The sequence below is a fragment of the Staurois parvus genome, unplaced genomic scaffold, assembly GCF_062004578.1.
Source record: "Staurois parvus isolate SC_StPar_1 unplaced genomic scaffold, SC_StPar_1.0 ptg001263l, whole genome shotgun sequence".
Taxonomy (NCBI): Eukaryota; Metazoa; Chordata; class Amphibia; order Anura; family Ranidae; genus Staurois; species Staurois parvus.
Window position 1 is genome coordinate 3,362,501 of NW_028319059.1, and position 26,258 is coordinate 3,388,758.

The 26,258-nt window shown below is 44.8% G+C and overlaps 1 protein-coding gene across 8 annotated transcripts in view; it reads right to left on the bottom strand.

The window, feature by feature from the left end:
* SORCS1 (sortilin related VPS10 domain containing receptor 1) overlaps positions 1 to 20,456 on the bottom strand; it is a 1,076,837-nt gene extending 1,056,381 nt beyond the window's left edge. For 4 of the 8 annotated variants that reach the window (XM_089660690.1, XM_089660686.1, XM_089660688.1 and 1 more), the window contains exon 1: positions 19,060 to 20,456. In XM_089660690.1, the coding sequence (XP_089516816.1) occupies positions 19,060 to 20,187 (1,128 nt within the window). In that variant the 5' untranslated portion in view covers positions 20,188 to 20,456. The remainder of the gene's footprint in view (positions 1 to 19,059) is intronic. The other 4 variants (XM_089660693.1, XM_089660691.1, XM_089660692.1 and 1 more) reach the window with 1 other exon arrangement.
* Positions 20,457 to 26,258: the final 5,802 nt, after the last annotated feature.

Consider the following 26,258-nt stretch of genomic DNA (forward strand, 5'->3'; position numbering starts at 1 on the left):
TCCAGTGATCCCGTCACAAAAATCTCTGTAGACATTTTCTAGCACAGTAATGAACCATCTGCTGTCGGCAAAGACATGGACAGTATTGTCATACCCCAGGTCAATGTCATGGAGTGCCGTACAGGTCTTCATACCACCACAATATCTGTAGGGGGAACGGCTGTCATTTGACATTTCGGATCTCTTCAAGTGTGTCAATTCAACATGTCAGTGAGACAAAATCGCCCATCATGTGACAATACTGTCCATGTCTTTGTGTCACTTTGAGCCTTGAGTGTTAACTAGTCCAGGTCTGGTATCCACACCAGAACAAAGCAACTTTTCTATTTATGCTATGGGCCCGTTCATTCCGCAATAACTTTGCCATGACTTAAAGTGATAAAAAAGTCTACCTATTCTTACAAATATTCTCTCGCCCTCCTCCCTATCTCACATAACTTGTACAGAAAAGGACGTACCTGCTCTTAATCTGCTCATGTAATGTATATGTACAATTCAGTCATCCTTCAGCCTCTGGTGTGAAAGGGGGGCTCTGATGTCACAGGGGACCCTCAGACGTAATTGGGGAACCTCCGATGTCCAAAGGTGGCTCTGGTGTCATGGAGGAACCTATAATGTCATGGGGGAACCTCTGAAATGATGGGGGGGCTATGATGTCATGGGGGAACCACTGATGTCATGGGAGAACCTCTGATGTGAAGGGGGCTCTGATGTAATGGAGGAACCTATGATGTCATTGGGGAACCTCTGATGTGAATAAGGGAGGCTCTGATGTTATGGGGGAACCATTGATGTGAAGGGGGCTCTGATGTGAAGGTGGTGGCTCTGATGTAATGGAGGAACCTCATATGTCCTGGAGGAACCTCTAATGTGAAGGGGATCTCTGATGGCATGGTATGACTGATATTATATGTCTGATGTGAAGGGGGAGGGCTATGATGTCATGGAGAAACCTCAGATGTCATGACAGGTTGCCTGATGTGAAGAAGGGGCATTGATGTCACAGGAAAACCATTGATGTTATAAGTGAACCTCTGATATGAAGGAGGGGTCTTAGATGTCTTGGAGGAACCTCAGATGTCATGGAGGAACCTCTGATGTGAAGGTAAGGGGCTCTAAAGTCATGGAGGAACCTCTGATGTGAAGGGGGGGTTCATCTTATAGTGGAACCAATGATGTGAAGGGGTCTCTGATATGAAGGAGGGGGTTCTGATGGCATGGGGGAACCAATGATGTTATGAGGGGACCTCTGATGTGAAAGAGGGGACTCTGATGTCATGGGGGATCCTGTGATGTGAAGGGGGGCTCTCAAGTCATGGAGGAACCATTGATGTCATGGGGGAACCTCTGATGTGAAGGGGGGAGCTCTGATGTCATTAGGAATCCAATGATGTCATGAGCAAACCTCTGGTGTGAAGGAGGGGGCTTGAATGTTATGGAGGAACCACTGATGTCATGAGGGAACCTCTTATGTGAGGAAGGGGGGGGGTCTTATGTCATGGAGGAACCTCAGATGTCATGGGGAAACCTCTGATGTGAAGGAGGTGGCTCTGATGTCATGGAGGAACCACTGATTTGAAGGGGTGAGGCGGCTCTGATGTCATAGGGGAGCCACTGATGTGAAGGAGGGGGCTCTAATGGCATGGGAAACCTCTGATGTGAAGGAGGGGGCTCTGATTTCATGGAGGAACCTCAGATGTCATGAGAGAACTTCTGATGTGAAGAAAGGGGCTCTGATGTCATGGAGGACCTCAGATGTCATGAGGGAACCTCTGATGTGAAGGAGGGGGCTCTGATGTCATGGAGGAACCTTAGATGTCATGAGGGACCTCTTATGTGAAGGAGGGGGCTCTGATGGCATGAAGGAACTTCAGATGTCATGAGGGAACCTCTGATGTGATGGGGGGATCTGATGTGGAGGAGAGATCTCTGATGTCATGGAGGACCTCAGATGTCATGAGGGAACCTCTGATGTGATGGGGGGATCTGAGGTGAAGGAGAGATCTCTGATGTCATGGAGGACCTCAGATGTCATGAGGGAACCTCTGATGTGATGGGGGATCTGATGTGAAGGAGAGATCTCTGATGTCATGGAGGAACCTCAGATTGTGCAAGCAATACTCCAGATACTGGGAAATGGAGGGGACAACAGTAGAAAGAAAAGAGGGGAACACAGAGAAGGAAAATAATAATAAAAGGTTTAGAGAAATGAGAAGGACATGGGCGCTATCTCCTGGAACATGTAAGGAGCTCCTCAAAAATATTTTGCATCCTTTCCCGTTGATTCACGTGCTTCTTAGTTTATTGTTGCTGGATTTAATTTGAGCACTAAATGTCTGCCGCAGGCCATAGCACTTTTTTCTACTCTGTGTCGCTTTTTGTAAATAAGCAACAAGAGAGCGAAAACTAATTTAGGAACGAACACATTTGGCAAACACAAAACAGATGTTTGATACCATGCAAATTGAGCATGCCCTTATTTCACCAATATACATTATTCAAGGCAAACTTTGTCACATATCAAATTGGCTCTCGTTAACAAGCTATTTAGCTGCAAATACGATTCCTCCGAAAGGTTCCTGCTGAACTCCTGCTGAATTGACAAATGTGGCTTGCGTTACAGTTTTATCATTAACTTTAAACAGGTAAAAATCAAAGCTCCAAACATACCCAAGGTCAAAATTAAACATAAAGTGAACCTATGGTCCAGATTATATTCTATTCGTATAACTAATAAGCATTGTGATTTAACCCTTTAGCTTCCAGAGCCTTGATTTTTTTTTTTTTTCACACATGGCAAAATGCACATTTTAGGTTTGGGGATTAGTTAAAATCAACAAACATTGTCAGAGCAGAGACCCCAGAGAATGAAATGGTCAGTGTTAGTGATATTATTGCAATGGTTTACCCAAAAGAAATGCCCGTAGCGAATAGGGAAGAATGGAAATAGCGCAGGGCATACATGACTAGGCCCAGAGTGGTGTAGGGAACGAAAAGGGTTAAATTTAGCTCCAGGGGGTGGGGAATTGATTGGGGAATTATAGGATTGGCAGATGTGGAGTGTAGGAGGGGTCTGTGGCACCTTAGGGTGGGGGGTTCTGTGGAAGGGGCGTCAGTGGAGCTGGACGTGTGCAAGGACCAGAGCTTCCCTCCCGCCCTCCCTGTTTGGTTGGGTATAGGGTCTCGTCCGGGGTAAGAAAAAAAAAAAAAATTGGAAAGGGGGTTTTTTCTGTTGGTTCGTGGGCAGTTGTTGGTCTTTGGAGGCGGTTCTCATCTTGGAAGGTAAAACAATGGTGTGGGACCCCATCCGTGGTATGGGGGGCCCGGTGGATATTCCCAGTTAACCAAGGTATAACTGGAAGGTGGTGGTGCTGCACTGCGGACGGTATGGTTGTCTCCGAGCTGGTTGGTTGCGGCTGGAGGCCTAGTGTATAGGGTTGTCCGCAGGTGCATTTTGGATCGTTTGTGGGTGCCTTTGAAGACCAACAACAATTCTTTGGTTTCCGTTAAGGAACGGTTGATGTATGTAAAATGTGAAGTTGTTAATAAAAGGCCATGTTGGCCATTTTACTCCAAATGATGTCATGTTTTTTATAAAGTTTATTTGGTTAAGGGGTGGGGAGTGGTATGGATAGGTAATGGTGGAAGTAGGAGTGGACAAGCCTATCTATGGTGCATTAGTCATGTAAATTTTCAGTAGAAATTACACTGATGTTAATTTTAGTGCACGCCAATGCATTATACCACCCTACTTTTTTTGTAAAATATAAAAGATGAGGTTCCACTGTGTAAATAGATACCAAAGTCTTCGAGTCTTATAACGACCTGCTCCCATGAAAAAGTGACAAATGGTACACAACATTTCTATAAACCTTTTCAGGTCATTAATTTTAACCTCCAACTGTAAATAATGGCCCTAGAATTATTGCTCTCCATTCAGCAATATGTAACAGCAGCACAATCAAAGTGTTTGCATGTAGTTGACACTGACAAGTGCATTTATGTTCATAGTTGGTATATGTATGGGTGGGGGGGTTGGCTTTACATTTTTTTTCAGGGGGTTTAAAGATGAGTTCCACTCACCCTGTCAAAAAATAAAAGTCAGCAGCTAAAAAAGCTGTAGCTGCTGACTTTTAAAAAACAGCCACTTACCTGTCCCTCGGTCCCGTGGTGTGTCCCCCGCAGCCCGTTTCACCAGCTGTCCTGTATTCCAGGACGCCAGCATCTTCAGTGTGGGCACCCGGCTGTGATAGCTTGCGGCTTCACAGCCGGGTACCCGCTGTGCATGTGCGAGTAGTGCTGCGCTTCATGAATAGTGGGACCTGTCATGTGTCTGAAAAGACTACAGGGAGGGAGGACACCGTCCGCTTCTGATCGCCTAGGCGATTGGACCGGAAGTGAGAGCGGGTACCTGTCAGATTCGGGTAACCGCTCCCAACCAGCCCCCCAAAGGTGCCAATCCGTAGCCTCCCTGGCAGTATTCCCGAGTGTAGCTCGGGGTAAAGTTTCAGCACCACAAGCGGTAACCCCGAGCTACACTCGGGCTTACCATGCAGTGTTGCTTCGGGATCTGTTCTTCTCTTACCTTGTCCTGCGCTCCCGCGATGTCCCCCCTGCAGTGTCCCCTGTAATGTCCTCCGGAGGATTCCGGCATCTGTCTTCCGGGTTCCGTTCCCTGCAACGTCAGGACGTACGGGGGACGGAACTGGCGGGAAATTTGAAAATGACAAAAAGTGACATTCACTAAATTCACTAAAATCACATAGTATAACATTACTGTATCAAACCATTTCACATACATTTTGTCCCGAGTGCTTTGTCCTGCGCCCTGCCTGCATTTTTACTGTTCTTTCTACCTGGAAACTGAGAAACGTCCATGGCGTCCAAAAAGCGTCCCTTTAGGTCAGACGCGGTTTTAGACCGGCTAGAGAACAGCGATAGTAAATCAGAACCACTTGCAGAATTGAGTGATAATGATTCGTAGGGAAATTCGTCATCAGATACTGAAAGCGACTTTGCTCAGCGATGTGCGAACTTGGCGCTATATTTCAAATTTCAGTGTTTTTGGTTTGATTATATTATTGAAATGAATTTTATTATTATTATATTATTATTTTTTATGATTATTTATTAAATTATAATTTATGATTTCTTGTGTCAAATTTTATCCTACCCGGGATGTTTACTAGACTCTTGTTCGGACAGATTTCAGTGAGTTATTCCTAAGAATTACAGGCCGACAATAAAAAAAATACATATTTCCATGCAAAAAATGCACTGCTTTGAGCACAGAAATATGGACATAATCAGACCGCTAGGGAGAATAATGGGGAGCGGGGGAGCAGTCCTTAAAGCAGAACCTCCCCTTTTGGGTTGAGCTCCACTTTAAGTACTTGAGAGTAAACTTTAAATTCTTACACTTTTTTTCCTCACTTAACTTTATTGCTATCACATAGACAAGCACCCTGCTTGTTCAGCCTATGTAGTGTCACTGACACTGTAATACTGACACTCAGTGGCTGAATATCTCCTTGCCATGGAAACTCTGCCATACTGAAGTCTCTATCTGCTCAACCCAGCTCTGATGAAGAAGGGAGCACCCTTCGAAACGCGTTAGCCTTCACCCCCCCCCCCTTTTGGATTTACCTGTAACCCTGTTTGGATTATGGTTACTTATGCCTGTTATACCATCACTTTGTGAGTATATTTCCTTAATAATAAAATTAGTCACTATTTATTGAGGTAATGTGCAAGGTTTGTGCGCTCTTTCTTTCATCTTCCTCTACAGTTTTATCAAGCTTCCCCAGCTTCATGATAGAGCTACACATCCTCTGATCACCAGCGGATGAACACACAACACGCTGCTTGTTACTAACGCCCGTTTGATCTGAGTCTTTGAGCGCAGGTGATAATGGATCTTTGGTGACGTCTTATTAAAGAGAACCTGTCACCAAAAATGCATCACGTACGAGACTTTTTGTCCCCTATGTGATGAAAAAATATTTAGTAAATTAAAAAAGTAAAAAAAAGGGGGCTTGGGTAGAGAATAAAAGATACTCTCCAGCACGTAAAATCCCCTCAAAAAATTTGAGTCCCACCCCCAAATACACATGCGTATGAACAGAAATGCACAAGTGGGGGTACCTCTACATGAAAATGTTGCTTGTGATACACGTTTCCTGCCACGTATGCAGGAGTGAGAACAACAATTCTAGGCCCATTTTGTAAGGGTAACTCTAAACTGATGACATGTAGCGTCTTTTAACGTGTCACCTGTGGAAAATATAGGGTAATGAAGTTCGTTGTCCTTTTGCAGTCACGCAGAAATTTAACCTGTTCCCCACCGCCCTATAGCAGGACTACTGCTACAGGGCGGCAGGGCTGTGCAAAATCACTTATATATATGTGATTTTGCATTTACGGGTAGGGGGCGCCCTACCCACGCCACCATAACAGCTACAGCTGTTAATCACCGGGTCCTGGCCAGAGATTCCCCACCGGCACCCGGCAATCGTCGATGAACAGTGAAAGGGGAGAGGTCTGTAAGTAAACAACACAGATCTCTCCCCTGTCAGCACGAACAGGCTGCTTTGTATTGCTCTGCACAGCAGAGCAATACAAAGCAGCTTGTCTACATAGTACAACACACACAGCACACAGTTAACCCTTTGATTGCCACACATGATAAACCCTTCCTGCCCAGTGCCATTAGTACAGTGTCAGTGCTTTTTATTAGCACTGATCACTGTATTAATGTCACTGGGGATGTCAGTGACAGTCAGTTCCCCCCAGTGTCAGAATGCTCTCCGCAGTCTTGCTATAAGTCGCTGATCTCCGCCATTACTAGTCTAAAAAAAGTCCCAGTATATATACCGCCATTTGTAAATGCTATAACTTTCACATAAACCAATACATTTACCCATATTGGGATTTTTTTTGGCAAAAACATGGAGCAGAATACATTTTGACCTAAATTTATGATGAAATTTGGTTTTTTACATTTTTTTACTGGATAAGTTTTATAGCAAAAAGTCAAAAATATTGTTTTTTTTTTTTTTAAATTATCAGTCTTTTTTGTTTTTGGGGTAAATCCTCTAGAGGTCAAGTTTGACATGTTGGGTATCTAATTATTCAACACAACCTCATCTTTTATATTTTACCAAGAAAGTAGGTATTATATGATGAATATGTGCCCTGCAATTCACTTTAGTATATTTTTTGCTGAAATTTTGCATTTCATAAACTGTTGCACTCACATCGTGCCACATAAAAAATTGGAACTACCACTATTTTTTTTTTCTTTAGGGTGTCTGCTCTCACAAAATATATCATGTTTGGGAGTTTTAAATAATCCTCAGACCTAAAATAATTTTTTAAACACGTGTGCAAAAAATGCAAAAACATTTCTGACAGCGAAAGTGTTAAAACTCCCGAAAAAAATTAAATAAAATTAAAAAAAGAGAAGAAAAAACAAAAAAACAAAATGTACCAATATTTACTGCTGATCACAAAAATCTATCAAAATGTCAGCGCCCTTTATAAATAAATGATTGCACAGATGTAAAAATGTTTGTAATAAAAATGCTTTGTTGTGTGCCTCCTGTTTTACATGTATTTCATATTTATGAGCGATGTATTATTCCACATTTGTGTACATGCTCCATAAACCATGAATAATTCTCCCCATTTCCACTGTGCAAATCTCATTATTTGTGAAGTCCAGGCCGCCGACTTCTGTTCCATTAAACTTTGGAGAGGATGTAAGAATTGCCAGCGAAGGACAGCGTGGGAGGACGTGGAGATTAATCGGGAAGGGTGGAGGATGGGTGGCGGGAAAACTTTTCCCCAGTATTATCGGTCTTATTTTCTGATCAGATGGATTAGAAGCTGTAGAAAGTCTAATAAAGTCCACCTCGTTTCCTGGCCGGAGGACATCCAGCATTATCTAGCGCTTTCCTCCCTAGCCTGGTTGTCCCTGACCTGTCCCTTGTTATGGTAACTTTTTTGTTGCCCAGTAATGTACAGGAGGCTTTTCCCATTGGCCAAAAATGTAAAGGGAACTTAGCTATTGACCATCAATATATAGGGGGCTTTGCCACTAACCAGCAATCTAAAGGCACTTTGCCGCTATCCAACAATGTAAAAGTGATTAGCTGCTACTCAGCAATGCTAGGATGGCTCTGCCACTGACCACCAATGTAAGAGGGCTTTTCCACTGACCACCAATGTAAGAGGGCTTTTCCACTGACCACTATTGTAAGAGGGCTTTGCAATTGACCACCAATGTAAGATGGCTTTTCCACTGATGACTTATGTAAGAGGGCTTTGTTATTGACCACCAATGTAAGAGGGCTTTCTCAATGACCACCAATGTAAGATGGCTTTCTCAATGACCACCAAGGTAAGACGGCTTTCTCAATGACCACCAAGGTAAGAGGGCTTTCTCAATGACCACCAATGTAAGACGGCTTTCTCAATGACCACCAAGGTAAGATGGCTTTCTCAATAACCACCAATGTAAGAGGGCTTTTCCACTGACCACTATTGTAAGAGGGCTTTGCAATTGACCACCAATGTAAGATGGCTTTTCCACTGATGACTTATGTAAGAGGGCTTTGTTATTTACCACCAATGTAAGAGGGCTTTCTCAATGGCCACCAATGTAAGAGGGCTTTCTCAATGACCACCAATGTAAGAGGGCTTTCTCAATGACACCAATGTAAGAGGGCTTTCTCTATGGCCACCAATGTAAGAGGGATTTCTCAATGACCACCAATGTAAGAGGGCTTTCTAAATGACCACCAATGTAAGAGGGCTTTCTCAATGACCACCAATGTAAGAGGGCTTTCTCAATGACCACCATTGTAAGAGGGCTTTCTCAATGACACCAATGTAAGATGGCTTTCTCAATGACCACCAATGTAAGAGGGCTTTCTCAATGACCACCAATGTAAGAGGGCTTTCTCAATGACCACCAATGTAAGATGGCTTTCTCAATGACCACCAATGTAAGATGGCTTTCTCAATGACCACCAATGTAAGAGGGCTTTCTCAATGACCACCAATGTAAGAGGGCTTTCTCAATGAACACCAATGTAAGAGGGATTTCTCAATGACCACTAATGTAAGAATGTTTTGCAATTGACCACCAAAGTAAGAGAGCTTTGCTGTTGACCACCAATGTGAAAGGGCTTTGCCATTGTGCGACGGGAGTCACTTTGGGTGGGGGGCCCATGAAACACAGCCCCCTTTGGAGGGGTGGGGAGACCCCTGTCTCAGCTCCCCGTATCCCTATTATGTGTAAGTCACCCTGTGCTTGGTAGGGGTACAGGGTGAATTGTTCTAATATTGGTGTGGGGGTTGTTCATTGTTTACTGCCATGTGGTCCCATTGTTCTATTGTGTGTCCTGCTTGGGAGCAAACTATTATGGGATGTATGTGTTTGTGTATTGGCTTGGTGGGGGGTGTTTCCAGCAGCCCTCCCTCCTGATGGGACTGTCTGTTGGTATGTGTCTCTTGTTGATAAGTATAGATTGCCCCGTCCTGTGTCATTATGCAGGGAGGGGGGATTTGTCCCCTGAGTGTATAAAAAGCCAGTTCGAGTTTCAAATAAAGAATTCCGTGTTTATACAGACTAGTGTCGTCTAGTCCTGTTTGGTCAGCAGTGGTATCCGTGGATTTGTGTTCGGACAGGGAAGCGGGAGACTAACAGAAATACCCTAGTGCAGTCGGGGTCCGGTTCCGTTACACATTGACTACTAATGTAAGAGGAGTTTGCCGCTGACCACTAATGTAAGAAGACTGATGTAAGAAGGCTTTGCCACTGACCAATAATGTAAGATGGCTTTGCTATTGACCACCAATGTGAAAGGGCTTTGCCTCTGACTACTAATATAAGAGGACGTTGCCACTGACCACCAATGTAAGAAGGCTTTGCCACTGACCACCAGTGTAAGAAGGTGTTGTCACTGACCACCAGTGTAAGAAGGTGTTGTCCCTGACCACCAATGTAAAAGGGCTTTGCCACAGACCATCAATGTAAGAGGGGTTTGCCACTGACCATTAATGTAGGAAGGGTTTGCCACTGACACCAGTGTAAGAAGGCTTTGCTACTGACTACTAATATGAGATGGCTTTGCTGCTTACCACTAATGTAAAAGGGTTTGCCCACTGACCATTAATGTAAAGGGGGTTTGCAGCTTACCACCAATGTGAGGGGGATCCTTCAACAGTGCCAAAGACTACCACTGAAAACAAAGTAAAACCGGCTGTTGGACTCTGGCAAATTGTTAGTACATCCACCTGGCAGTGCTAGCGTCTCTGGTTCAAATCCCAACCACAGCACCAACTGCCTAAAGTTTGCATGTTCTCACTGTGCCTGCGTGGGTTTCCTCCGGGTACTCCGGTTTCCTCCCACACTCCAAAGACATGCTGGTAGGTTAATTGGATACTGTCTAAATTGGCCCTAGTATGTGTATGTATGAATGTGAGTTAGAGACCTTAGATTGTACGCCCCTTGAGGGTTAGGGACTGATGTGAATGTACAATATATATGTAAAGCTCTGCGTAAATTGACAGTGTTATATAAGTACCTGAAATAAAATAAATAGTGGGATACTGCCCTAACGCAAGCCTTAAGGATTGGCTGGCAGCCTTGATTGTGCTACCTATGATCACACAGACCTTTCAATCATCCACCTCGATCTTAGAAGTATATAAATGTATCTGCAGATGTAGGGTGATCTTTAGATTGTTCAACAATTATGTCTGAACTCACTCTCCATCCTCCCCCGGACGTTCTTAGCCAACCCTTTCCGAAAGGGAAAAACCAATTGGTTGGCTTGGATTCTCTAGGTGGACCTCTGTTTCTCCTCCTGAGATAACCTGAACTTGAAGGATCTTGTTTCTGGAAATATTTTATGTAGGAAAGATCTTTTAAGGTCAAATTGTGCCTGCATGTCCCACCACCACCTGATATCTGAAGGTAGAGTTAGAGTTCCTCCTCTATATTATTTCCTATTTTGCAAAAACTAGTAGAGAGGAAACGTGTTACTGTTGTTGCAGCTCGCCAAATATTTATCTCCACTTTCTACTTCCAGAAAGATGTTGGAAAAAACAATGCTGTGTTTAGGTGATTTGTGTTTGTGCAACATCCTTTGTTGTCCAATTTACTTATGTAGATGGCTGCAAATGGATGAAAATGTGTATTTTGTGCAGGAGGTATTAAAGGTCTTTTTTATTCTAAATGGAGATAGAAATAGGGATAGAGAAGAGAAATGGATGTGCCTTGCTGAAAAATTTGGAATGTTAAAGATGTCTCTTTCCTACCCACAAAGCCCTGAAGTTATGGAGGAAACAGGCTGTATGACGGCCTATTTACAGACAGCCATAGGTTATGCCAAACGTAAAGTGGTCCTAAATTCAAAAGGGGAAGTTCTGATTTAAGTACTGGTCCTTGCTCCCTGTGAGTACCTTTGGGGAGCGGGTACCTGATTTTAACCATTTCAATACCGGGCAATTTTACACCTTCCTGCCCAGGCCATTTTTCACGTTTCAGCGCTCTCACACTTTGAATGACAATTGCGCGGTCATACAACATTGTACCCAAACTAAAATTTTATCATTTTCTTCACACAACTAGAGCTTTTTTTTGGTGGTATTTAATCACCGCTGGGGTTTTTATTTTTTGCTAAATTAACAAAAAAAGACCAAAAATTTTGAAAAAAAACACGTTTTTCTTTGTTTCTGTTATAAAAGTTTACAAAAAAATAATTGTTCTTCATAAATTTAGGCCGAGATGTATTCTGCTACATGTCTTTGGTGAAAATAACCCAAATTAGGATGTATTTTTTAGTTTGTAGGAAAGTTATAGAGTTCACAAACTATGGTATAGATCTGAAAATTGATCAATCCTGAAGTACTGACGGCCAATCTAATTTCTTGAGGTCCAAGAATGTCAGAACAGTACAGATATCCCCAAATGACCCCTTTTTGCAGAGTAGACAGTCCGACGTACTTCATAAGAGGCATGGTGAGTTTTTTGAAGTTTTATTTTTTTTGTCATAATTTTTCGGAAAATGAAAAAATTAAAAAAATTATTTTCACTATTTTTTTTTACATACTGTCACCAGTGCAGTACAGCGTCATCATATAAATGGCATGGCGGTGAACAGGGACACTGACTGGTGACAGTATGAAAAAATATATATATATATATATTTTTTAATTTTTTATTACTTTTTTTAATTTTTTTTAAGATTTTTTTTCATATTTCACTATGATCAAAGTAGTACAATGTTACCATTGTAACACTGTACTACTTTGGGGAAGTGATCAGTATTTTTTTTTTTGTTTACACAATTTGCTTATAGCAAAGAATTACTTTGCTATAAGCAAGCATTTACCTGAATGACATCGATTCATTCAGATTTTTTTTTGTGCTTAGCTGTGATTTGGCCACAGCTAATCACATGACATGTGCATGTGACCTGCTGTGACCATTCACAGCTAGGCACTAGTATACAATGGATGGCATGAATGAAGCCATCCATTGTATACAACTGTCATGTGACCTGCTGTGATTGGTCACACCAGGTTACATGGTACCTGCAACGGGAGCCGGTACTCAGATCTGTCATCAGCCGTGTCCGAGCTACACGGCCGGTGACAGATCACGCCGCTGTGCGGCTCTGCAACCGCGCGAACTGCGCATGTGCGGGAGCACGCCAAATGGCGTGCACCCGGAAAGCTAAAGCGCTTCTGATGCCGCCAAACGGCTATAGGCCGGGCGGCTAATGGTTAACAGGTACCCACTTCCGCTGCGACCGCCTAGGCGATCAGAAGCGGAAATTGTCCACCCTCCCCGTAGTCTTCTGGGACACGTGATAGATCCCAAAAGACTATGGGACCATTCATAAGGCGCTGCACTACTTGCGCATGCGCAGTGGGCACCCGGCTATGAAGCCACAAGCTGTCACAGACGGTTGCCCACAATTAGAATGCTGGTACCGGGGAGCAAGGAAAGCCAGTGAAACTGGCTACGGCAAGTACAACGCTGGATCGTGAGACAGGTAAGTGTCTGTTTTTTAAAAGTCAGGAGCTACAGTTTGTGTAGCTGCTGACTTTTATTTTTTTTATGTTTGACGCTAACTCTCCTTGAAACAAACAGTGAAGCAACAATGCATTCCCCATGTGGCTCATATCAGCCTGGGTTCACACTGATGCGGTTCAAAATTTGCACTGGCTTCTGTGCGATTTCTGCACCGCATGATAATCACACCCCATTCACACAAACCGTTGCGGGTGTGTATTTTAAGTTAACGACACCCAGAAATCAGTTCACCAAATGCGGTGCGATGTGCAGAATCAGATTGCATAGGTGTTCAGTGGATTCTAATGTGGACCGAAAAATGGGTCCTGCACCTTTTTGGTGCGGGTGCGGTTCGATTTGAGCCATGCAAAATGTGAGGCTCCAATCGCACCGCACACAAATCACATGTGACTTGCACAGGAATGCGGTGCGGTTCCTGTGCAAATCACATGCGATATACCGCTCCGCATATATGTGAACCCGGGATTAAATCTTGACAGCTGTTGAGGGAGGCAAATAAACTTTGCTAAGCCAGCTTGCTTTGGTGCTTAAAGGCTAACTTCACTTTTGTGGGAAAAAAAATTGTAAAATAATAAATTAAAAAAAATAATAATAATAATATAGCGTTTACATTTGTGACCAGGGGCGGACTGACCATTTAGAAACTCGGGCACTGCCCGAGGGCCCGGGGTCAGTAGGGGGCCCCATGAGATGCCCCTGGTACCTTTTTCATAGGCTTTTTTGAGTTTGGGCAAGGACACAGGGGCCCCATGATCCCGTATTGAGGGCCCGGGGTCAGTAGGGGGCCCCATGAGATGCCCCTGGTACCTTTTCATAGGCTTTTTTGAGTTTGGGCAAGGACACAGGGGCCCCATGATCCCGTATTGAGGGCCCGGGGTCAGTAGGGGCCACATGAGATGCCCCTGGTACCTTTTTCATAAGTTTTTTTTAGTTTGAGCAAGGACACAGGGGCCCCATGAACCCCTATTTCCCAGGGGCCCCATGAGTTGTCAGTCCGCCCCTGTTTGTGACACAAGCTATATTGTAATTGAATGTTATTAAAAATGACATTTTCTTATCGATCTTCAGCGTTGTAGTTTTCTGTAAAATCCAATGCAATGTGACTACCTGGAGGTGTCCTGTACACAGATGTCCCCCCAGAAATGTAATTTCCTGCTTGTGTTTGGCCTATTGATTTTCTCAGAAGTCTGCACTAAGATACAAGTCAGATTTTCAGCATCGCCTGCAACATAAGTGACATTTTTGGTGAGATACTCCCAAAGGGAAATCACATTTAATGGGATGCAGACCCTGCCACTTTCCTCACTAGAAGTCTGCAAGTGCAGCAACTGATTGATAATTATGAAATCACTCCCATTCACATTCATTCACATAAATTACTCTTTAACCTAAAAAATAATAATAATAATAATAAATAAATAAATGTTATATATATATATAACAGTAATATGGGTGGAGTGCACAATGATGATCAATCACACAGTGCATAGCAATCAATCAGGCCCTCCCAAAGTGACCAGTCTTTATTACAGGAACCCCTACACAGAGCAATGTGTAGGAGTTGTTTCATCCTGGATTGCTACACAGATGTGGAAGAAATACACAAAGAGGTCCAAGACATAAGTGATAGGAATACACATGGCTCTTATGTTTCCTTAGCCTAGATTACAGCTTTAGTTAGCAAACTCATAATATGTCACTGAACATACTCTATACTTTCCTGGTACTTTGCCATTAAACAAGGCAATGCAGCGGTGAACAAATTCTGGGTCTCTTAACTTTAATCTACCACTGGATCACATGACTTGCACTGTGGCACTGCTGCCAGCAGAGTCGTCATTCACTTTGAGTTAGGATTCTGCTGGTGTCAGTGCCATAGTGCATATCTGCCATGGTGTCAGGTCACGTGACACAGGACTAAATCGGTAAAATCGATCACTTCCATTAGATTGCTAATCCTCACTCTAATACCTCTAACCTTTCTTCCCAGTGCCTTCCTAGTTCCTCAAAGGTAGTCCATTGAGATCCACTTTAAGACGAATTCCTACATCCAAAGATACACAGCAGGTCTATGGACAATGATGTGAACATTTGATAAAGCTATATATAAAAGTCTAATTTGTATCTACAACCTAATAAAACAATATATTATTATGCACAATGAACAGCCATCAGACAAGGCTTCATAATCCAAGATCCTAGTATAGTGCAGACTACATAGAGATATTATTTACAGCTCACGTTGGAGGTCATGAATCGTAATTACACGTCTGAAAAAGGGTATACTTAATGCTTTATACACAGTATGCTCCGTAAACAAATCAGTAATCACATATATGCCATCACACGTCACATTTTAACCCAAAAAGAAAATAAAAAAGCATCAGGGCAACTGAAGATGGAGATGAAGAGATTATTTCTATTCAAATAGTGTATTTCTCTTAATCCATAGGATGTTATTGAGGTTCTGTAAACTAGGCAAACAGTCCTATTATATATATAACAGCCCAAAAATATATGCAAAATAGAAGTCATTGCTACTGTAAGGATGGTATATAAATGAAACACCAACACGCTGTATCAACTTTTTTCAGCCAGGGTTCTGTGGAACATCAGGATTCCTCCAGAGGTTGGTATCCAAATAAAAAGAAACACAATTTGAGTCGTTGCTACTCTAAGGATGGTATATACTGGATGAAACACTGACACTTTCAACCAGGGTTCTGTGGAACATTAGGTTTCCTCCAGAGGTTGGTATCCAAATAAAAAGAAACACAATTTGAGTCGTTGCTACTCTAAGGATGGTATACACTGGATGAAACACTGACACTTTCAACCAGGGTTCTGTGGAACATTAGGTTTCCTCCAGAGGTTGGTATCCAAATAAAAAGAAACACAATTTGAGTCGTTGCTACTCTAAGGATGGTATACACTGGATGAAACACTGACACTTTCAACCAGGGTTCTGTGGAACATTAGGTTTCCTCCAGAGGTTGGTATCCAAATAAAAAAACACAATTTGAGTCGTTGCTACTCTAAGGATGGTATATACTGGATGAAACACTGACGCTTTATCAACCAGGGTTCTGTGGAACATTAGGTTTCCTCCAGAGGTTGGTATCCAAATAAAAAAACACAATTTGGGTCGTTGCTACTCTAAGGATGGTATATACTGGATGAAACACTGACGCTTTATCAACCAGGGATCTGTGGAACATTGGGGTTCCTCCAAAGGCGGTATCCAAAAAGAACACAATACAAGTCAGCACTACTGTAAGGATGGCTTATACTGAACAAAATACCTTCACTTTATATCAGTCTTTTTCAACCAGGGCTCTGTGGAACATTGGGGTTCCTCCAGAGGTTGGTATAAAAAAAGAATACAATATGAGTTGTTACTACTAAGGACAGTATATCAGTATATATTGAATGAAACACCGACATTCTATATCAACCTTTCTCAAACTTTTTACTTTTTTGGATGAACCCTTGAACTAGTCTTCAGGCTAAAGCCAATTCATCAAGGGTGATTGGGAAAATGCTCCTAAGATTGCTGATCAGTAGGAAGAATGCCCACCTTACACACAGCTAAAGAGATCATTGGTGTCATGCCATAGACTCTGCCAATTGATTTTGTCCCTGGAACTATGCAGACACCGTCACATAGAAGGTCATTCTGCCACATGTCAAGGGACCTCTTGCAATATCTGGAGGAACTCTAGGATTCCACAGAACTCTGGTTGAGAATGGCTGCTCTATATCAACCTTTTCCAACCATCCAAAAAGAACACAATAAGTTATTGCTACTATAAGGACGGTGTGTACTGAAAAACTGACACTCTATATCAACCTTTTCCAACCAGCGTTCTGAGGAACATTGGAGTTCCTCCAGAGGTTGGTATACAAAAAGAATATAATATGAGTCGTTACTACTGTAAGGACGGTATATACTTAATGACACTCTATATCAACCTATTTCAACCAGGGATCTGGGGAATACTGGAGTTCCTCCAGAGGTTGGTATCCAACAAGAACACAATATGAATCGTTACTAATGTAAGGACGGTATATACTGAATTAAACACTGAGTCTATTTCAACCTTTCTCAACCAGGGTTCTGTGGAACACTGGAGTTCCTTCAGAGGTTGGTACCCCAAAAGAACACAATATGAATTGTTACTACTACAAGGACCATATATACTGAATGAAACACCGACACTCTATAGCAACCTTTTTCAACCAGCGTTCTAAGGAACATTGGAGTTCCTCCAGAGGTTGGTATAAAAAAAGAACACAATATGAGTCATTACTACTGTAAGGACTGTATATACTGAATGAAACACCGACAGTCTAGTTTAGCCTTTCTTAACCAGGGTTCTGTGGAACACTGGAGTTCCTCCAGAGGTTGGTACCCCAAAAGAACACAATACAGGTCATTACTACGATAAGGATGGTATATGCTAAATGAAACACTGGCACTCTATATCAACATTTTTCAACCAGAGTTCTGTGGAACATTGGGGTTCCTTCAGACATTCCTTGGGCAGTGATCAGTGGTGGATTGATCTCCCACCTGATGGTACTTGAACAGTTCTGGTCTGAATGTCATTCAGCAAGGGGCATTACATTGGCTAGCAGTGTCCATGTCCCTAATTGTTAACATTATTATATCTGAAACTTACCATGACCTGTAGATATCATTATTAGCATGGTTCCCTGAGATCCATAAATTATTTCAAGGGTTACTCCATGAGAAAGGCTGCCCTATATAACACTCAATGTCTCGATATAAGATAATGGCTAGCCACACTAGTCCTTAGTGGAAGTAACCCACCATCCCATTATGTGATAGATGATCCTAGGTACCCCATACATAGGAAGAATCAGGACTACCCTCTAATATAACCTACATGCAGGGCTAGAACACTGTACTCTACTCAATGTCCACATACTTCATATCAGAGTAGAAAAGGTCATTGTCATACAGGACTATAGAGTAGTAGGATCACATATAGGAATGAGTTCAACACTTAATGACAAGAATGAGTATGTATGTGTATATATCTACACCAAGAATACGGTATAAATAGGCAAACATGACATCCTATGGAGCAGAAGATATCACTCAGTGACATAATTACTATTTTATATCAGCCAAGATTGATACATACAGACAGATAGATTAGGGGGATAGATAGAGAATGGATAGATAGATGATTGATTGATGAGGAAAAAGAGAAAAACAAAGAGGGATAGATAGATAGATAGATAGATAGATAGATAGATAGATAGATATTAAAAGAGATCATAGATAGATAGATAGATAGATAGATAGATAGATAGATAGATAGATAGATAGATAACAACTGTTCACAATATAAGTTACAATTATAAAGCAAACAATATAATGATTGAATGAGACAGATAGATAGAGAGATAAATAGATAGATAGATAGATAGATAGATAGATAGATAGATAGGAGATAGATAGATAGATAGATAGATAGATAGATAGATAGATAGATAGGATATAGATAGATAGATAGATAGATAGATAGATAGATAGATAGATAGGAGATAGATAGATAGATAGATAGATAGATAGATAGATAGATAGATAGATAGATACCAACATCTTGCTCCCAGTGAGTTCTACATACAGAGCACACAATACACACACAGTGGGTAGCACTCAGTACCATTGTCCATCACCGGACACACTGGCACTCTATGACACATGAATGGGCATCACCCAGCCACAGGACCTGGGAAGATGGAGAGATGCTGTGCCCTATGACAGCTCCAATGATGGCACTCAGCACCGCGAATGCTGAGTTAAGGATTACTGGCATGACCCGTGTGAGCTGGCATTGCCCAGTCACCGATTACCAATCAGAGCCAAGTGAGAAGGGTACAGCAACTGTGAAGGGGCGATGGTGGGTACTCACGCTGCTGTTGTGCCCGGACCAGTGAACCATGGCTTGGTTGTGAGCCGAATCTCCAGTCAGGGCGAAGGTGGTGCTGCTCAACTTTAATTCTTCCACTCTAAAGCGGCTCACCCTGTCCGAGTCGCCAGCCTGTGCCCTGGTCACCCGGTGGCCCTCGGCTTCTCTGGCCCGTCTCTCCGCCCTGCTGGGCACAGCCCGGGCTTCCGGGGCAGAGTGTGAGGGTAGCGCCCCAAACCCACTCAAACTGTCCCCCTCGAACAGACCGGTTCTGTCACCCCAATATCCATTTTTGTTGTCACTTCCAAAGTGAGTTTCATACATAGGCATGTCTTGGTCCCTCCTGGTGCCCCCTTTGTACAGAGTTTCCTTTTTTACAGCCCAGTCTGTGCTAGAAGATGCATCCATGTGTTGTGTGCTCCAGGCTCCAGGATCTTGATCACCACCTGGCCGGTTGGCATCTCCCATTTGGCCACCGGTGGCCCCTTCGTACCCATCCCTGGCTACCAGTTTTACGTCCATGTGTTGTGTGCTCCAGGCTCTGGGGTCTTGATTGCTGCCTGGCCAGTTGGCATCTCCCCTTTGACCACCAGTGCCCCCTTCGTACTCATCCCCAGTTTCCAGTTTTACGTCCATGTGTTGTGTGCTCCAGTCTTTGGGGTCTTGATTGCTGCCTGGCCAGTTGGCATCTCCCCTTTGACCACCAGTGCCCCCTTCATACCCATCCCCAGTTTCTAGTCTTACATCCATGTGTTGTGTGCTCCTGGCTCCAAGATCTTGATCACCACCTGCCCGATTGGCATCTCCTATGTGACCACCGGTGGTCCCTTCGTTCCCTTCCCCGGTTTCGGGTTTTACGTTCATGTGTTGTGTGCTCCAGTCTTTGGGGTCTTGACCGCCATCTGCCCGGTTGGCATGTCCCACTTGGACCTCACCCGGCTGGTTCCTGATGTTCCCCCAAGCCTGCCCCCAATCTCCAAAAGCTTCTTCTTCCTGCATCCTTGCCACCATGTGTCCCTGCAGCCTGACGTGAGCTTGGCAGGAGGAGCAGGTCAGCTCGCCTCGGCCGTCCGAAATCAAGGTGGCAATGGCAAAAAGCGGCAAGAGCCCCCAGTCCGGGAGAGCCCCCATGCCCACAGCTCCTTGGGTGCTCTCACTTCAACTCCATAGAAGTTTGTGAGTGCGGAGACTGGACTGAGCAGCCAGTGGAAGAGAGAGGAGCGGGGGGAAGAGAGAGAGGGAGGAAAAAATAAAAGGAGCTGATCCTTCTTGCAGAGCTGATGCTGTCGCTCGGGAATTTGATGTAGGAGCGAGCAGACAGGGGAGGAGCTGGATGAAGAGAGAGGATGAGACGGCGAAGAGAGCGAGCGAGAGAAAGTTGAGAGTGCCGGAGAAGGGAAGGAGCGCGGAGAGCGCAGCGATGAGTCCGGTGACGGCGTCATGCAGCAGAGAGGCAGCCGGATCATCACGCGGTGACACTGCTCTTTTAACCCGTTCTCTCCCACCGGGGGGGGGGGCAGCAACAGCCCAGCCGGCAGCTGAGAGGTTAAACCTTCGCTGACCACGGCTGAGCCGAGCCTGGCACGGGGCAACTGCCACTGACCACGGCTGAGCCGAGCCCGGCACGGGGCAACTGCCACTGACCACGGCTGAGCCGAGCCAGGCACGGGGCAACTGCCACTGACCACGGCTGAGCCGAGCCATGCACGGGGCAACTGCCACTGACCACGGCTGAGCCGAGCCAGGCAGGGAGCAACTGCCACTGACCACGGCTGAGCCGAGCCAGGCAGGGAGCAACTGCCACTGACCACGGCTGAGCCGAGCCAGGCACGGGGCAACTGCCACTGACCACGGCTGAGCCGAGCCCGGCACGGGGCAACTGCCACTGACCACGGCTGAGCCGAGCCTGGCACGGGGCAACTGCCACTGACCACGGCTGAGCCGAGCCAGGCAGGGAGCAACTGCCACTGACCACGGCTGAGCCGAGCCAGGCACGGGGCAACTGCCACTGACCACGGCTGAGCCGAGCCCGGCACGGGGCAACTGCCACTGACCACGGCTGAGCCGAGCCAGGCACGGGGCAACTGCCACTGACCATGGCTAAGCCGAGCCCGGCACGGGGCATGCCACTGACCACGGCTGAGCTGAGCCCGGCACGGGGCAACTGCCACTGAGCACAGAGCAACTGCCACTGACCACGGCTGAGCCGAGCCCGGCACGGGGCAACTGCCACTGACCACGGCTGAGTCGAGCCAGGCACGGGGCAACTGCCACTGACCACGGCTAAGCCGAGCCCGGCACGGGGCAACTGCCACCGACCACGGCTGAGCCGAGCCCGGTACGGGGCAACTGCCACCGACCACGACTGAGCCGAGCCCGGCACGGGGCAACTGCCACTGACAGCAACTTTCAATGCTTCTTTTTGGCGAGCCAAATTTCCATCGATAGGTCCTGCTTATGGCCAGTCAGTGCTTACTGCAACCGGCTGTGAATGACAGGAAGGCAGAGGCCAACCCCTTCTGAAACTGCCAAGTGGCCTGGCTGCCTATGAAAATTGCTAGTGGTCTGGCTGCCTCTGAAAATTTCTTATGGCCTGACTGCCTCTGAAAAACGCCAGTGGCCTGGCTGCTTCCAAAAAATGCAGTAGCCTGACTGCATCTGAAAATTGCTAGTAGCCTGACTGCATCTGAAAATTGCTAGTGGCCTGGCTGCCTCTGAAAAAAATGCTAGCGAGCTGTCTACCTCTGAAAATTGCTAGTGGCCTGGCTGCTTCTGAAAAATGCTGGTGGCCTGGCTGCTTCTTACAAATGCTAGTGGCCTGGCTGCCTCTGCAAACTGCTAATGGCATGGCTGCCTCTGAAAAATGCTGCTGGTCTGGCTACCTCTGAAAATTGCTAGCGGCCTGGCTGCCTCTGAAAAACACCAGTGGCCTGGCTGCATCCAAAAAATGCAGTCGCCTGGCTGCCTCTGAAAATTGCTAGTGGCCTGACTGCCTCTGAAAAATGCTGGTGGCCTGGCTGGTAGGACCCCCTCCCCTCCAAATTCAAATTATTGATCGATTTGTCCTGAATTGTAATGGATATTGATGTATTTGACTGGCGGCCACAGACTGGCTGGTGCTTACAGCACAGACCGCAAACGAGAGGAAGGCAAAGGCTGACCTCCTCCTAAAAATGCTGTTGGTCTGGCTGGCTCTGGCTTCTTTGTTTTCTGAGTTATAGAGCTTGGAATTTCAATTGCACCAATCAGAGTGCAGCCAAAGCCCCTAACTGGCTTGTTTCTGGTTGGTTACTCAAAGCACGGATGATATTGGGTAAGCATGACGGCCAGGTGAATGGCATTTTATAAAGGAGGACCCGCAACAGACAATTTTTGATTGATAGGTCCTACTGGGAACGGGTCTCGTTATGACGGGTGTTGATGACTAGTGAGCGCTTATAGGACCGGCTGTGAATGAGGGGAAGGAAAAGGCTGACCCCCCCCCTTTCTCCTTTTGAAAATGCTAGTGAACTGGCTGTCTCTGGGAAATGCTGGTAGCCTGGCTGTCTCCAGCATCTATATTTTTTGAGTCATTGGGCCTGAAATTTACACAACACCTATCAGAATGAATCCGAAGCTCCTAATTGGCTTGTTTCTAGTCTGTGGCTCAAAGTACAGATGTTATTAGGTAAGCATGACGGCCAGGTGAATGGCATTTTAAAAAGGAGGACCCGCAAAAGCCAATTTTTGATTGATAGTTCCTGCTGGGAACTGGTCACCTTATGACGGATGCAGGGGCGGACTGACAACTCATGGGGCCCCCGGGCAATAGCGGATCATGGGGCCCCTGTGTCCTTGCCAACACTCAAACCACACCCAAAAAAGCATACAAAAAGGTACCAGAGGCATCTCATGGGGCCCCCTACTGACCCCGGGCCCTCGGGCAGTGCCTGAGTGCTCGAATGGTCAGTCCGCCCCTGGACGGATGTTGATGACTAGTCAGTGCTTATAAGACTGGCTGTGAATGAGGGGAAGGCAAAGGCTGCTCCCCTCCTTCCTCCTTCTGAAAATGCTATTTAGCTGGCTGTCTCTGGGAAATGCTGGTCGCCTGGCTGTCTCCGGCATCTATATTTTTTTATTAACTAGGCCTAAAACTTCAATCACACCGATCAGAATGAAGCCAAATCTCCTAATCAGCTTGTTTCTGGTCAGTGGCTCAAAGTACAGATGTTATTAGATAAGCTTGACAGCCAGATAAATGGCATTTTGAAAAGGACAACCCCCCCGAGAGTAAAAGTTTGATCGATAGGTCTTGAATTATGATGGACGTTGATGTGTGCGAATGGCAGCCACTGACTGGTGCTTACAGGACAGACTCTAAGTGGGAGAAGGCAAGAGCTGGCCTCTCTGTGAAAATGCTAGTTGCCTGGCTGTCTCTGATTTTAATATTTTCCCCACCAATCAGAATGAAAGCAAAGCCCCTCATTGGCTTTTCCTGGCCATTGACACAAAGTACACATGCTATTGGGTAAGCATGACAGCCAAGTGAATATGCATTATAAAAAGGACAACCCCCCCAAAATAAAAGTCTGGTTGATAGGCCTGTCGGCAGTCAGTTACATCAAATGCTGATGTGTGGGAATGGCAAGCAGTCACTGGGTAGTCAGCGTTTACAGGGCAGACTGTAAATGAAGCTAGCTTCCTTCTGAAAATGCTAGTGGTCTGGCTGTGTCCGGAAAATGCTAGTGGTCTGGCTTTGTCTGGAAAATGCTAGTAGACTGGCTGACTCATTGACCCTGGAATAAGCACATCAATCAGAATGAAGTCATAGCCCCCTTTTCAACTTGTTTCTGGTCAGTAACTCAAACTATGCATGTTGTTGGATAAGCATGACAGCCAGGTAAATGGCATTTTGAAAAGGAGGACCCTCAAAAGTCACATTTCCAGTGACAGGTTCTGCGGGATAGGTTTTACAGGACGGACTATCAAGGAGAAAAATGCAGAGGCTGACCTCCTGAAAATGCTAGTGGACTGGCGGACTCATTGACCCTGGAATAAGCACATCAATCAGAATGAAGTCATCGCCCCCTTTCGACTTGTTTCTGGTCTGTAACTCAAAATACGCATGTTGTTGGATAAGCATGACAGCCAGGTAAATGGCATTTTGAAAAGGTGGACCCTCAAAAATCACATTTGCATTGACAGGTTCTGCAGGTCAGGTTTTATAGGACAGACTGTCAAGATGAAGAATGCAGAGGCTGACCTCCTTCTGAAAATGCTAGTGGCCTGGCTGTCTATAATTTCATTGAGTCATTGACCCAGGAATCAGCACACCAATCAGAATGAAGCCAGAACCCCAGAACAGCTTGTTTGTGGTCAGTGACTCAAAGTAAGTTGATGGATAAGCATGGCGACCAGGTAAATGGCGTTTTGAAAAGGCGGGTCCCCTAACGTTCTGAGAGCCAGGAATGTGTCCTGTTGGCAGCCAGTTACAACAGACATTGATGTATGCAAATGGCAGCCAGTGATTAGTCAGTGCTTACAGGATGACAGGAAAGCAGAGGCTGACCTCCTCCGGAAAATGCTAGTGTCCTGGCCCTCTCTGGCTGCTATATTTGCTGAGGCATTGACCCTGGAATTTCAATCACTCTGATCATAATGAGACCAAAGTCCCTAATCAGCTAGTTTCTGGTCATTGACTCAAAGTACAGATGTTAGTGGAGAAGCATGATAGCCAGGCGATTGGCATTTTGAAGAGGAGGATGCCCAAAAATCACATTTTGTTTGTCCTGCTGGATATTTGTCTCATTGGCAGCCAGTTACAACAGATGTTGTAGTGAGCAAATACAAGTGACTGCATAGATGGACTGTAAATGAGAGGAATACTGAGGGATCCCCTTTTGAAAATGCTGGTAGCCTGGCTGTCTGACTTCTATAGATTCTCAGTCGTTGACCCTGAAATAAGCACAGCTATCAGAATGAAGCCAACACCCCTAATTGTCTTGTTTCTAGTCATTGATGCAAAGAAGAGAATTTAATGGATAAGAATGACAGGCAGCATAGTGGCTAAATGGTTAGCACTTACGCTTGGCAGTACTGGGGTTGCTGGTTCAAATCCCAACCATTGCACCACCTGCCTGGTGTTTGCATGTTCTCCCTGTGCCTGTGTGGGTTTCCTTCCACACTCCAAAGACATGCTGGTAGGTTAATTGGCTCCTGTCTAAATTGTCCCTAGTATGTGTATGTATGAATGTGAGTTAGGGACCTTAGATTGTTTGCTCCTCGGGGGCGGGACTGATGTGAATGTACAATATATATGTAAAGCGCTGTGTAAATTGGTGGTGATATATAAGTACCTGAAATAAATGATTGCCAGGTAAATAGCATTTTGAAAAGGAGCGTGCGCAAAATTTTTTGGGAATCAAATTTTGATTTATAGGCCTTGCTGCTGTATTAGGAGCCAGTCAAGGCAGACGGTAATTTGTGTGTATGGCAACCACTGACTGGTCAGCGCTTACTGGACTGACTATGAATGAGAAGAGTGCAGAGGCTGCCCTCCTTCTGAAAATGCTAGTGGCCTGGCTGTCTCTGGCTGTTATCATTCAACCTGGAATATCAATCACACTGATCAGAATGAAGCCAAATTCCCTGGCTGGCTTATTTATTTGGTCATTGACGCAAAGTATAGATGTTATTGGATGAACATGACAGCCAGGTAAATGGCATTTTGCAAAAGGGCAGCCAGCAATGGCAGCTTTCATAATTTCTTGATTTAGGTCACAAAAATCTCATATAAACTTTAATTTTTTTTTCTTTCATTAAAATAATCCCTGGTGATCCTGCCATGAAGGGCCTTGTGCAGGCACTTCCTTTTTTAGGGTGACAACGCTGTGTCCCTGTCTATCATTGTGCTCCAGTGTTGTCACCTGGTCATTTGAATGCAGGTATGGTCCATTGTTGTCACTATCAGGCAACCCGCCCTGAGAAACGCCATGTTGTCATCGCTGGAGTCCATGCAGACAGGAGGTGGCTGCAAAGAGGATGCAGGAGATCAGCAGCACTGAGATGTAACAAGAGTTAATAAAAAGGTGAAAAGTATTTTATTTCAAGAAATGATGCACAGTGCTTCACCTAACTAAATGCCATCCATTTAGGGATTATATCAAGTCCTCTAATGGTATCTGTTATGTAAAAGAGACATTTGGAACCAACAATGACCAATA